Source organism: Brassica napus, chromosome C3, assembly GCF_020379485.1.
Source record: "Brassica napus cultivar Da-Ae chromosome C3, Da-Ae, whole genome shotgun sequence".
NCBI lineage: Eukaryota > Viridiplantae > Streptophyta > Magnoliopsida > Brassicales > Brassicaceae > Brassica > Brassica napus.
In genome coordinates, this window is record NC_063446.1 from 5,781,292 (window position 1) to 5,794,065 (window position 12,774).

Sequence of the window (12,774 nt, forward strand, 5' to 3'; positions counted from 1 at the left end):
AATCAGTAGCTGAAATCTACTAAAGTGATAAATACATCAAAACTTTATCAAAAACTGTTGTTAATTAAACCATTTTTGTCACTGGTCCAGCCATCCCACAGATAAAAGCTGAATTCTCATCCATGTGGCTGTGAAGGTAGATTTTGTTTCCGCCATTACAACCGCAAATCTAAATGTTTGTATCGTAAAGTCGCTTAACGCCTTAACCAATCACGTTATTCACGTATATATCATACAATGTCAACTGGTTAAGCATGGGCTCTTTTAGGCAAAAAAATCACGTTAAGAGATTTCACCATTAAGATCACACAAAATAAAAGGCAAGATATTGTATTTCTGTTTTTTTTCTTCTCTTTTCATTGTTTTATCAAGTGGGCATCATTTATATACTTAAAGAGAGAAGAATATGGTGAAAATCTATCGTCTCAGGCGTCGTCCGTGCTCGTAACCACTTCCTTAAGTCTTAACCACTTGATTACTTCGTGATTAGTTTGATGATTAATTTTGTGATGATTTAATGACCATTACTGGAAGTCTGGAACTATGATAATGAAATAATTATAACTGCAAAACAATTAATCAGCAAACCCTTCGTTTCACCATTTGTTGGATATATTAAAGTGTAACACATTTAAAAAATCAGATTGGGCAGATACTATACTAGTATCATTTAAAGTCGTTTGTTATTATTGAAATGCGAAAACGGTATAGCTAAGCAATCTAGTAGCATTATTATACAAGGAGAACAAGATTAATGTAAATACACGAACAACTAGGCAACCAAAAGTTGCATCCAAAAAGTTCATGCATGTATGTATGGGCACAATAACACATTGTGATCACAAGTTAACACTTTGCAGTTCCCATAAGCAAAAAGAAACTACTTTAATAACCTAAACAAGACAAAGGATTTTAAACTATACTTTTCTGTTTGTAAATGTATTGCATTCTTTCTCCCCTTCAGCCACTGGCCACTGCCCAGTGCCCTTGTAAGCTTTTTAGATGCTCTTTGCGCTTTCTTTAAAAGCCCCACGCTATAATGTGTATTTGTTTGAGTACATATTATAATTAATTTCAATTTTGTAGATACAAAAACGATATTCTCTTTATGCTACGAGTTTAGGATAAAGTATGATGTATGTTTGGTCTGATCTGGATAGGAAGTCCCGTACCGTACGTGACATTCACTTTCTAATAGCCAAGAAACAAAGCTCGTATCTTTCTTATGTGTCCTTTATAATAACATTAGAAGAAGAAAAAAACAGTGTTATTAATTTGTCAAAGTTTGATTTGGAAGATGTTTGATGAGCTATAACTTAATACAACCCACATGTGAGTTATATAAGTAAATTTATTAACAATTTAACAGTTAAATAAATCTCCCAGCTAGCTTCTAAGTTCTAACACAAAGAAACAAACAAACACCTTCCAATAATTAGCTAAAAATATCCAAAACAACACTGTCATTAGCTTATCAAGAGACCATTTATGAACCACATGCCCTTCACGCCTCACGGGATCAAAACAAGCCCCCAACTTACCAAATACGCAAAGTAATCATTACGGGAGCCTCCAGGGGTGTTATAGTAATTTCATATTACTGCTATGGTTTTAGAAGACTTGGACCAAGCGATGGACCCGAGACCATCGCTGCTCCATTGCATTCTCATGTGACCTTCTCTCTCTCTCTTTATTCCTCTATACTCTGAAAAATTAATAATTTTCTTCTTTTTTGTTGAAAAAAGTTATGTTATTTCTTAATGTTATCTTATTTGATTCCACTGGATTCGAACCAAACCCATGACAGGAGAGAATGATGAGAACCAGATCACCAATCTTGATCCAAATGTAATAAAAAAAACTACTATGACGGTGCATTCTTGAGAAAGTCTCTTTCCGTCTTGAGAAAGTTTCTGTCCTTCTCTACATTTCTCCCAATCTCTATCTGATCTCTACTTCTCAATCATTATCATCACCAGAAGAACAATAACAAAGCAATGTCGCTTGACATTAAAAGACCTATCAGCAACAAGACCAAGAAGAAAACTGGGTTCATCGTCAATATGCAGCAGCTGAATCACAACAACAGAGGAGGAAACAACCTCTTCATCGTCTTCTTCAGACATTATTACAGATGGATCCTCTGGTTTTTCCTCTCTCTCTACTTCTTCACATCTTACTTCGCCGGAGACCAATCCACCACCATCACAACAACTAGTCTCATCTCTAACCACAAAACGTCGTCGTCTCTCCCGTCTCACGCTCTCATCGAATCTTCCGCCATTGTCAAACCAGCTCACACGTCTATATTCAGCGGGATGAAGATTTACGTTTACGACTTACCGGCCAGATACAACGTCGACTGGGTGACGGCTTCAGACCGTTGCGCTAGTCACCTCTTCGCGGCGGAGGTAGCCATTCACCGCGCGCTTCTCTCTGATTCAAATGTCCTTACGTTAGACCCGGAAGAAGCTGACTTCTTCTTCGTCCCCGTATACGTATCCTGCAACTTCTCCACCGCCAACGGCTTCCCTTCTCTTAGCCACGCTCGCTCACTCATCTCCTCCGCCGTTGATTTCATCTCAGAGAGTTACCCGTTTTGGAACAGAACACGAGGTTCCGACCACGTGTTTGTAGCTTCGCATGACTTCGGTGCATGCTTCCACGCCATGGTAAGATCCTCGATTGATTAACTTTGCATTTAATTTTAATTTTATAGAAAAAAACTGATTTTGAAAAGTTTTAATTTTTCACAGATTGTTAGAGAAAATTTGATTTTTGAAAAGTTTTAATTTTTTTTTTTTTTGCATAGAAAAAAAGTTTTGATTTTATACATATATTTTAGAGAAAACTGATTTTTTTAATTTTTTTTTTGTGAAGGAGGATATGGCCATTGAAGCAGGCATTCCAGAGTTTATGAAGAAGTCAATAATTTTACAGACGTTTGGAGTAAACTACAAGCATCCATGTCAAGAAGCGGAGCACGTGGTGATCCCGCCGTATATTCCGCCGGAGAGTGTGCAGAGAGCTACAAACAAAGCTCCGGCGAACAGACGGCGAGACATATGGGCGTTTTTCCGGGGGAAGATGGAAGTCAACCCTAAGAATATTAGCGGACGTTATTACAGCAAGTGCGTGCGTAGCGAAACTTTTTTTTTGTTTTCTCGTTGACTTTGACTTTTTGTATGGTTTGTTCTTAATTTCTAAAATTGCCACTTTCCGGCGTGCAGGGGAGTGAGAACGGCGATTCTGAAGAAATACGGCGGAAGAAGACGGTTTCATCTAAACCGACACCGGTTTGCTGGATACCGAGAGGAGATCTTGCGGTCCGTATTTTGTCTATGTCCTCTAGGGTGGGCTCCATGGAGTCCTCGGCTAGTGGAATCAGCTGTTTTAGGGTGCGTCCCCGTTGTTATCGCCGATGGGATTCAGTTACCTTTCTCGGAGACGGTCCGGTGGCCGGAGATATCTCTCACGGTGGCGGAGAAAGACGTGAGGAATCTACGCAAGATATTGGAACACGTGACGGCGACCAATTTGTCTACGATACAGCGGAACTTACGTGAGCCGGCGTTTAAGCGGGCCCTCTTGTACAATGTGCCGATGATGGAAGGTGACGCTACGTGGCGTATTCTCGATGCGTTGTCGAGGAAGCTAGATCGGTCTTACAGAAGGTCAAGGGTTTTGAGCCAATGAAGAGTTGACACGTAAGATGCTGTCGCTAAATGGATGCTAAGCTGGATATTTTTGACTCTTTCGATATTGGAAACTGGAATGTCTTGGTGTGGGGTCCACAACGTGAGAAGCTTAACTCGGACACGTGAGATGTTTGCTGAGCTGGCTACCACTGAGTGGATCAGCATGTACATCGGGGAAGTGAAAGTGTAAAGTATGCTGATGTGTAATTCTTTTGTATGAGTAGGCATTTAATTCTTTGAATATAGAAAATGACTTGTAGTTGTAGATCCTAATGCATGCAGGGTTAAATCAATCTCAACTTTGGTTTAAAATCCAATCATAGTAAACAACGCTAGCTAATTAACACGAATGTAGTCATCTCAGGAATTTGCAACTATGTTTAATCATTCGGTTAGCTTTTGATATCATTTCTCCATAAAATAATAATTTGCAATTAAACTTCAATATAATTGTTAATAAAATAAATTAAAATTAATATATAGTGTATACATACTTGTGAAAAGTAGTGAATAAAGATATAACAAAAGGGTGGAGTTGAATGGGGGAAGACGAAAGACAGAGCAATGTGAGCAAGGAGACAGCTAGTGTGTCAGAAGATGCATTATACCCAATAAATGAAAGAGATGAGTTGAAATGATAATATAAACACAGTTTGTATGCAGTCCCACCTAACGTCTAGTAGTTATCACTAAAACTGTACAGTTGATCCCTTTAAAATATTATGGAGCTGAATGTTTAGAACCGGAGAGGTTGTGTCCAAAACTGATACTATTACTATTACACAATGTTGTGTTGTTTATTGCAAAAAAAAAGTTATTATTATGTAAATAATTTTGTTTAGAACGAAAGTGACATTATCTCCTTTACAATGGGTATGGTCACTGGTCCAAGTACCATTGGTGAGAGAGCCATGAGAGAGGAGGGGTCTGGATCTTTAAACCTATAAAAAAAAATTCGCATAAAAGGGCCTACAAATTGTATCTTCGATCTTAGGCTCTATATTATGTTGGGCCCAACCCAACTCTACTCCGCAGGCCTAAACTTAAAAGTGTTTTGATATTCCCATTTGTAATATGATTTATCTTTTTTAATTACAAGAACCTAAAGCTTAAATACTTCTGGTTCTTTGGACAGAACATTGGGAGCACAAATATCATTCTTGTGTAAAATTAAAAAAAAAAAACAGAGCAGGGAAGTCCGAAAGAATGGAGAAAGTGATGAACCTGATAAAGCCGAAGCCTGATCCGAAGCAAATCTTACGTGATTGGCAACGAAAGCTTCGTCAAGAGTGCCGTAACATCGAACGCCAAATCCGAGGTTCTTTCTTCCTCTCTGATAAATTTAGGGTTTTTTTTTTTAGATTCAGGGAAAGTTCCGAACTTTGATGAATCTAGCTGAAATTAGATTGATGGGTTTGTTCGATCGCACCTCTAATTGCGAAAAAATCAATCTGAATCGGTTTTGGGAATCGGATCATGATCACGGATCACGAGTGTCCTTATAAGCTGATTTTGATTTCAATTTGAATCCTCTGAGTTGGGGGTTAGGTTACAATCTGATTTTGAGATTGTTTCGTTTTTTCAGATATACAGAAAGAAGAGAGAACGGTTCAGAAAGCTATTAAAGAAGCTGCTAAGCGTAACGATATGGTCTCAGCAAAGGTAGTCTCTTAAAAATTAGCTTCCTTTTTCTTTTGGCTGATTCTCATTCTATGGCGTTCATTAAAGGCGCTTGCTAAGGAGGTTGTGAGTGCGAGAAGAACAGTTAACCGTTTATACGAAAACAAGGCCCAGATGAATTCCATATCAATGCACCTCGGAGAAAGTGTTGGTAATATACAGCTTACAGTTCTCATCGTTTTGTCTTAACTATGTTTGCAATGTTATTCTCTAACACATATATATCCTTTCTTTGAACCTTTCAGCTGTTGCTCGGACCGTTGGGCATCTGTCCAAGAGCGCAGAGGTTATGAAGCTTGTCAATAACCTCATGAAGGCTCCTCAAATGGCTGCAACTATGCAGGAGTTCAGCAAAGAGATGACTAAGGTGACCTTTATTTCTTTTCCCTTTCTCTCATCATTTTAGTATTCATCTTATATTAATCCATAATGATTTTTATTTTTGTTGCTTTGATATGTAGGCTGGAGTTATTGAGGAGTTTGTGAACGAGGCCATTGACAATGCGCTAGACTCAGAGGATATGGAGGAAGAGATCGACGAAGAGGTTGATAAAGTGTTGACTGCCATCGCTGGAGAAACCGCTGCTGAGCTTCCAGAAGCTGTCAGGAAGGAAAGGATAAAGGTGCCTGCACAGAAGGCGAGCACTTCCCGCGAGGTAAAAGCTTATCCACCAATATGCACTGCTTGATTGGAGATTATGTTCTGAAAGAAGATGTTGCGTTTTGTTTTGTTTTGCAGGAAGAGGCAATTGCAGAAGGTGTTGATGATGAGGAAGAACTGGAGGAGATTCGAGCTCGCCTCGCTAAAGTTAGATCCTAACTTGATTCCAGTGACTCTTTTTTACACACGATTTTTATTGATCCAAGGAACTCTTGAAGGTGATGAGAGAGAACATAAGGAGATTGATGTGTATTGTATAATATAATTGAATTGCCTTATAACATTGTAATCATAAGCTGTCTTTTGGTAACAAAGTTTTCTTTTATTTTCATCCGAAACTCTTTTACACTATGGTTCAGTGGTTGAGAAAACCGGGTTCTTGGATTTTGGTTTAGTATCCACTTTAAACATGTAGTGGAGAGTTGGAGCAAACCATAATTCTGATTACCTAAATGTTTAGGCGATAGTGATAAATGGTGATATAACTATCGGTAGATTATTGGATATGTGATAATCCGAATGCTAATATTGGACACCGAACCAACCTTGTGTTTTACAAAGAACCATCGAACGAGCTTGGTTTATGATCATGATCATCAGCTGCACGATCTAAACATGGCTGAGTGCATAATATTTACTGAGATGGTCATAGCCATATTAGCACATTTATATATGTAGAATCATACATACATATATGAGCACCCACGATATTTACCCATTTCTCTGTCTTTGTTTATACAAACAGTTAACTGCAAAACGACAAAAAAATATTTAGAGCATCAAAAGGAGTTTATTCTTTTGGAAACAATATATCTCTAGATTTATTCCTTTTTTTCTTAGACTGAATTTCATAATGTCGAAAGCAACTCGTATGCATAGTTCAACCTCATGCAATGTTTGACATAGGAATTTACCAGATCGTCCATACCCAAAATATAATTAGGATCCTAAATGAACAAACTGGCAACATGTTTGGTTGTAACAAAAAAATTTTGGCATCATATACAAAAAAATTGGTTAAAAAAAAAAAACAAGTATCTAACAAGAAAGAAAGAGAAGGACAAGTAAAATAAATTCACGAAAAACATTAAATAATCGAAGTATAATTAATAATAATAATTAGTCATTACCAGTTCACACATAATTCATCAACTTCAACCAATTGAATTGGCCCCTAAATTACTTTAAAAGCCTTTGGCCCTAAGCTAATGCTTGATTGGTTTGTAGCCAAAACCGACTATTTTGTTGAGTATGTCTTCTTCTTCATAGGATATTAATACTCAACATCTTGAGAAGGATACATATATTCCGAATAATCTAGCTTTCGAAATTCGAATGTCTTAGTTATCATATGAAAATATGTATTCTTTTTATTTGCTTGCGAGTGATAAAAAGCTTATGTATTGTTGTCATTAAGTCGCATGCAATTATAACGTAGTTTCTTCGTATTTAGGACATTTCCAACTCTACTCCAAACTCCATTTTGCAGTAAAATCATCTCCAACCCCACTCCAAAATCTACTCCAAAATGGAGTAATAAATATGATTACTCCAAATATGGAGTAAACCAACTCATTACTCCAAAATGGAGTTGAACTTTTTTATTTATAAAATGATTCTCTATATCTAAATATTTTCGTTTTTAATAAAATATTATTATAAATAAATATATAAATATTATTTTACTATATATATTATAAAAATTAATGTTAATATTTCTTAATTATATAAATATCCATCTAATGAACTATTTTATGCAACAAAATATATATAATATAAAACATAAAAGACCATACATATAAAAAATAAAAGATAAGCACCATACAAAAAATATATAATATAAAACATAAAAGATCATACATATGAAAATGGACTATTTTGCAAATAGTATAAATGAAAGATGATATTACTAATTTTTTAATAAACATAAAAATAATATATATTTAAAATATTCTATTTTAGAGTAGGAAATAGAGTAATACATTAGAGCAAAACTCAACTCCATTTTGAAATTATTCTATTTTGGAGTAGAAAATGGATAAATACATTAGAGATAGATGATTTAGACATATTCTGCAAAAGCAGATCACGACACCTCAACCTTCACAAAGTCGAACTAGAAGTAATCATTAGAGTAAAACAAATATAGCTAGCATTCACATAATTAGATAGGTATAGACGTATAGTATACTCAAGTAAATACCTACAAGAATTCTTGTAACGTTACTAATGAGATATTATACTGGTTTCCTATGTTCATATTTACATGCATCCATTTTTTTTCTGAATAGCATGACATATGTGGTGTTCTTTAATTAGAAAAATAACTTAACATATGGGTTGTTCCAAAAACCATCCATCTTCATTTAATTTCCGTGGGATGAGTTTCGATTGCATGTCTCTCATTTTTATATTTATTAATCAATAAAGATAATTAAAATTAAGGAACCCATTCTATAAAAGCAGAGACGATCATGATTCCTTTTAGTCACACTACAAACTCATTTCTTCCTACAAAGAACATAACAAACTTAAACATGCAAGTCAGAAATTTCTCCCAGCTTTTCCTTGTCTTTGTTGTTGTCTTGTCTTCAAAACAAGAAAATGTCAACAGCGATCCTTCCGTGGATGAACTAGCACGTCACGCTGGTTATTACACACTGGAGCATTCAAAACCAGCAAGGTGTGAATCAGGACTTTTTATATAACGCAATAATAACCGTTTCTATTTTATTAAATGACGTTTCTTATTCTTATTTCCACAGAATGTTCTACTTCTTCTTTGAGTCAAAGAACAACGTTACCGATCCAGTTGTACTCTGGCTAACCGGTGGACCGGGTTGCAGTGGCAGTGTGGCTCTGTTCACTGAGAACGGTCCATTCGCTATCTCGGAGAATCTCTCCCTCTCTTGGAACCCGTATAGCTGGGACAAGGTTGTGGACCTTTTTCTTTAAAAGAAATGTCTTTCTTGTCAGCCAAGAAACGTTGTTATCTAATATGATTCAACGAACTTTTCTTTTGTTTAACAGGTCTCTAATATAATTTACGTCGACCAACCAGTTGGGACTGGTTTCAGTAACATATCGGACACTAGCCTTCTCCGTCACGACGAGACTGGCGTGAGCAATGACCTTTACGATTTTCTTCAGGTTCCATTGTTGTTTCTTTTTAAAAAAAAAGTCTTGAAAACATGTTCTTTGAACTATAATGATTTTTGTGGTTCCTTTTTGAAATTTGGTAGGCTTTTTTCAAGGACCATCCACAACTCCAGAAAAATGATTTCTATATTACCGGTGAATCGTATGCTGGTCATTACGTTCCCGCTTTAGCTTCTCGCATTCGCAGTGGAAACAAGAACGATGAAGGGATTCCAATAAACCTTAAAGTAAGTGAATCCTCTGTTTTAAACCCTCACAAGTTCATACTAGGAACGATTTCTGTTTACTTATTTATTTTCTTCTTATATTAACTAGAAGTTTATTGTTTTAATTTGATTAAAAACAAGGGTGTTGCGATTGGTAACGGTCTAACCAACCCAGAGATCCAGTATGGAGCATATGCAGACTATGCACTGGAGATGAAGTTAATCTCCCAGTCTGTTCATGAAAGTCTCAAACAAGATTACGTAGACTGCCAAAGTTCCATAAGAATATGCAGTAATTTATATAAACACCACCATTTCAATTATATCGGATTTGGTTCTGACCTTTTTTTAAAGATATTCTTATTTTGTTATTTTCAGATCGTGATGGTGGTTTAGCTTGTAATTCTTCTTACTATATCTGCAACCAAATTCCTGAGCAGATTCTTTCAGAAAACGAAGGCATAAACGTAAGGATCCGAGTGTTTTCTTGCTTTCTTTTGTTCTGTTTTTGTTTAAAACTGGTTCTTTCTTTTACTTGCTATAATTTCTCTGTTTCTTTTGAAGTACTACGACTTGAGGAAAATATGTGTAGGAGAAATGTGTTATGACATTTGGAATGTGCAAACATTCTTGAACCAAGAAAACGTACGGAAAGCTTTAGGAGTTGGAGACAACAAATTTGAGTTGTGCAGTGGTAATGTTAATGACGCAATGGTTGTGGATTGGATGATTAATATTGAGGTTAAGATTCCAGCTCTTGTCGAAGATGGAATCAATCTTCTAGTTTATGCAGGGGAATATGATCTTGTTTGCAATTGGCTTGGTAAGATTGATCATAATTGCAACAACATATCTTCGATTTTGTTAGTTTAAACGTTTTGGGCTTTTCAGTTGACTTGGTTCATTTTCTCTGTTTATATAGGAAACTCCAGGTGGGTTGAGCAGATGAATTGGTCAGGGCAGAAAGAATTCGGATCAGCCAAGACAGTGGCATTCCTGGTAGATGGTAAAGAAGCCGGTTTGATGAAGAATCACGGTCCTCTCACTTTTCTTAAGGTAAACCATTAAAAACTGATGAACATACATAACCTATTTTTAATGTAAAATATAAAATGCCATTAAAGTTAAAATACTTTTTCTTTTGTCGTAAATTGCAACTGTGGGACAGGTTCATGATGCTGGACACATGGTCCCGATGGATCAGCCAAAAGCTTCCTTACAAATGCTCCAGACTTGGATGCAAGGAAGGCTTTCTACTCCAACGGATCCTCAGTGATTATTATGTTTCTAATGTCTAAGCGAATATAATTCTGCTTAGTCTCTTGACTTTCTTAGAAGTTTTCCAAGCATGACTGTTGAGATGGATTAATAATGAATGATATATATTGAAGATTAAGAAAAAAAAATGCTCTCGTTATATTTAAACCATAAAGTAAATTTCAGTAACCACAATATTTCATTTCCAAGATAATGTTTTTACGTTAATGGGTTAATTTATCAAATGTTAACAATATGTGTAGTATACGAAAATATAACATTTGAAATTGAAACGTAGATTTGGAGCAATTAGATGAAAATGATCATAGGACACTTGTGCCAATAATTCTTGTCATTGTTCCAACAGTAAAACCCATCATCTTTTGCAACAACGAAACGCACCGCAGAATCAGTGTCCGAATCGTACAAACGGTACATCCTCAAAGAGGGCACGAATTGCGCTTCACCCCAAAACGTTCCTTCGCAAGACGTCCGCTGCGACACTCTAGGTCTCGCCGGTTTATCGTTTTTTCCAGCAGTGGGTGGGATATCATCAGTCGCATTTTGTCCGCTAGTGATTGGGATCTTTATCAACGAGACTTGACCCAAAGGTATGGGTTTAGACATCCTAGGAATTGAGCCCTGGCACGTCACGAAGACGGGAACATTAGCACGTCTCTGCATCTGGTTGGATACGATAAGAGTGGCCGCACGTGCGGATCCAGAGCTAACAAAGAGCACTAGGGTCATGATCGATACCATTATAAGAGTGTCCATGAGTTTTTATTATGTGGAAAAGATGTGTTATAGAATGTAAATATATATCTCTTTTGGAAGTTTATGTGTCTCTATTTATATTATCTGGCTTCAGTTTCTCAAATTTTGAGCATTAACAACAATCACTACGTTTAAGAATTGAAAGGTGATTAATACTAAGTGATTACGGTTACCATTAGAATTAAGAGACTCTAACATTTATTGGAGACAATCTCGGTTTGGTACCTGTTATGTGATGGAAAAATGGCATATTTCAACATGAACTTTGCCCGTTGTGCATATTCTTTTCTTAACTTTGTAGTAGTGCATATTCCTTACTGAACTAAGCAAAAATTCAAATATACTACATGAACTTTAATGCATCGTGCATTTTCATTTCCGAATTTTAGTAGTGCATATTCTATACCGAACTAAACAAAAATTCAAAAATACTACATAAACTCTTAAAATCGTGCTTCTATATATATTGACCGTCAAATGTGTTAGTCATCCGTTAATTTATCAAAACAACGTCATTTTGGATAACATCTATAAACCAAAATAACTTTCTTGTATAAATTGTGTAAACATTAATTTATATATGTATATATATATATATATATATTTTTTTGTTTAATCAAATCAATGTTATCAATTTTTTTTTATTGTTTTAGTATTATCAAATAAATCTATAATTAGTTATGTTTTTTAATTTACCTTTAAAAATTATTATTTTATAAATTTAAATTATTTATTATTAATTCAAATATCTACTTTATGTTTGTCCACCAGTGTGACACTTTGATGATCATGATCATCAGCTGCACGATCTAAACATGGCTGAGTGCATAATATTTACTGAGATGGTCATAGCCATATTAGCACATTTATATATGTAGAATCATACATACATAATATGAGCACCCACGATATTTACCCATTTCTCTGTCTTTGTTTATACAAACAGTTAACTGCAAAACGACAAAAAAATATTTAGAGCATCAAAAGGAGTTTATTCTTTTGGAAACAATATATCTCTAGATTTATTCCTTTTTTTCTTCTTAGACTGAATTTCATAATGTCGAAAGCAACTCGTATGCATAGTTCAACCTCATGCAATGTTTGACATAGGAATTTACCAGATCGTCCATACCCAAAATATAATTAGGATCCTAAATGAACAAACTTGCAACATGTTTGGTTGTACCAAAAAAATTTTGGCATCATATACAAAAAATTGATTAAAAAAAAAAACAAGTATCTAACAAGAAAGAAAGAGAAGGACAAGTAAAATAAATTCACGAGAAACATTAAATAATCGAAGTATAATTAATAATAATAATTAGTCATTACCAGT

At 35.5% G+C, this 12,774-nt stretch overlaps 4 protein-coding genes across 4 annotated transcripts; 3 read left to right on the forward strand and 1 right to left on the reverse strand.

Moving 5' to 3' along the window:
* Positions 1-1,630: 1,630 nt before the first annotated feature.
* On the forward strand, positions 1,631-4,042 carry LOC106386912 (probable glucuronoxylan glucuronosyltransferase F8H). Its single transcript, XM_013826730.3, has 3 exons — positions 1,631-2,672; positions 2,881-3,131; positions 3,231-4,042. The coding sequence occupies exons 1-3, from the start codon at positions 1,998-2,000 to the stop codon at positions 3,694-3,696; spliced, it is 1,392 nt and encodes a 463-aa protein (XP_013682184.1). The 5' UTR covers positions 1,631-1,997; the 3' UTR covers positions 3,697-4,042.
* A 728-nt stretch (positions 4,043-4,770) lies between these two features.
* On the forward strand, positions 4,771-6,370 carry LOC106386911 (vacuolar protein sorting-associated protein 24 homolog 1). The gene is made up of 6 exons (XM_013826729.3): positions 4,771-5,016; positions 5,284-5,360; positions 5,427-5,529; positions 5,624-5,745; positions 5,840-6,034; positions 6,118-6,370. Exons 1-6 carry the CDS (start codon positions 4,905-4,907, stop codon positions 6,196-6,198), a joined length of 690 nt encoding a protein of 229 aa, XP_013682183.1. The 5' UTR covers positions 4,771-4,904; the 3' UTR covers positions 6,199-6,370.
* A 2,146-nt stretch (positions 6,371-8,516) lies between these two features.
* Positions 8,517-10,830, forward strand: LOC111213962 (serine carboxypeptidase-like 47). The gene is made up of 9 exons (XM_048752170.1): positions 8,517-8,722; positions 8,805-8,973; positions 9,070-9,189; positions 9,282-9,425; positions 9,546-9,696; positions 9,783-9,871; positions 9,969-10,227; positions 10,327-10,460; positions 10,573-10,830. The coding sequence occupies exons 1-9, from the start codon at positions 8,577-8,579 to the stop codon at positions 10,678-10,680; spliced, it is 1,320 nt and encodes a 439-aa protein (XP_048608127.1). The 5' UTR covers positions 8,517-8,576; the 3' UTR covers positions 10,681-10,830.
* Positions 10,768-11,537, reverse strand: LOC106383511. Its single transcript, XM_013823599.3, has one exon. The coding sequence runs from the start codon at positions 11,436-11,438 to the stop codon at positions 10,971-10,973; it is 468 nt and encodes a 155-aa protein (XP_013679053.2). The 5' UTR covers positions 11,439-11,537; the 3' UTR covers positions 10,768-10,970.
* Positions 11,538-12,774: the final 1,237 nt, after the last annotated feature.

What these genes read in the sequence shown, in the direction of transcription:
- LOC106386911 (XM_013826729.3), top strand. Translation starts at nt 4,905, where the DNA reads ATGGAGAAAGTGATGAACCTGATAAAGCCGAAGCCTGATCCGAAGCAA. An exon ending in GCACCTCGGAGAAAGTGTTG is followed by an intron (nt 5,530 to 5,623) that starts GTAATATACAGC and finishes TGAACCTTTCAG; the next exon opens with CTGTTGCTCGGACCGTTGGG. An exon ending in TCAGCAAAGAGATGACTAAG is followed by an intron (nt 5,746 to 5,839) that starts GTGACCTTTATT and finishes TTTGATATGTAG; the next exon opens with GCTGGAGTTATTGAGGAGTT.
- LOC106386912 (XM_013826730.3), top strand. Translation starts at nt 1,998, where the DNA reads ATGTCGCTTGACATTAAAAGACCTATCAGCAACAAGACCAAGAAGAAA. An exon ending in GTGCATGCTTCCACGCCATG is followed by an intron (nt 2,673 to 2,880) that starts GTAAGATCCTCG and finishes TTTTTTGTGAAG; the next exon opens with GAGGATATGGCCATTGAAGC. An exon ending in AGCGGACGTTATTACAGCAA is followed by an intron (nt 3,132 to 3,230) that starts GTGCGTGCGTAG and finishes TCCGGCGTGCAG; the next exon opens with GGGAGTGAGAACGGCGATTC.
- LOC106383511 (XM_013823599.3), bottom strand. Translation starts at nt 11,438, where the DNA reads ATGGACACTCTTATAATGGTATCGATCATGACCCTAGTGCTCTTTGTT.
- LOC111213962 (XM_048752170.1), top strand. Translation starts at nt 8,577, where the DNA reads ATGCAAGTCAGAAATTTCTCCCAGCTTTTCCTTGTCTTTGTTGTTGTC. An exon ending in ACCCGTATAGCTGGGACAAG is followed by an intron (nt 8,974 to 9,069) that starts GTTGTGGACCTT and finishes TTTGTTTAACAG; the next exon opens with GTCTCTAATATAATTTACGT. An exon ending in CAGAAAACGAAGGCATAAAC is followed by an intron (nt 9,872 to 9,968) that starts GTAAGGATCCGA and finishes TTTCTTTTGAAG; the next exon opens with TACTACGACTTGAGGAAAAT.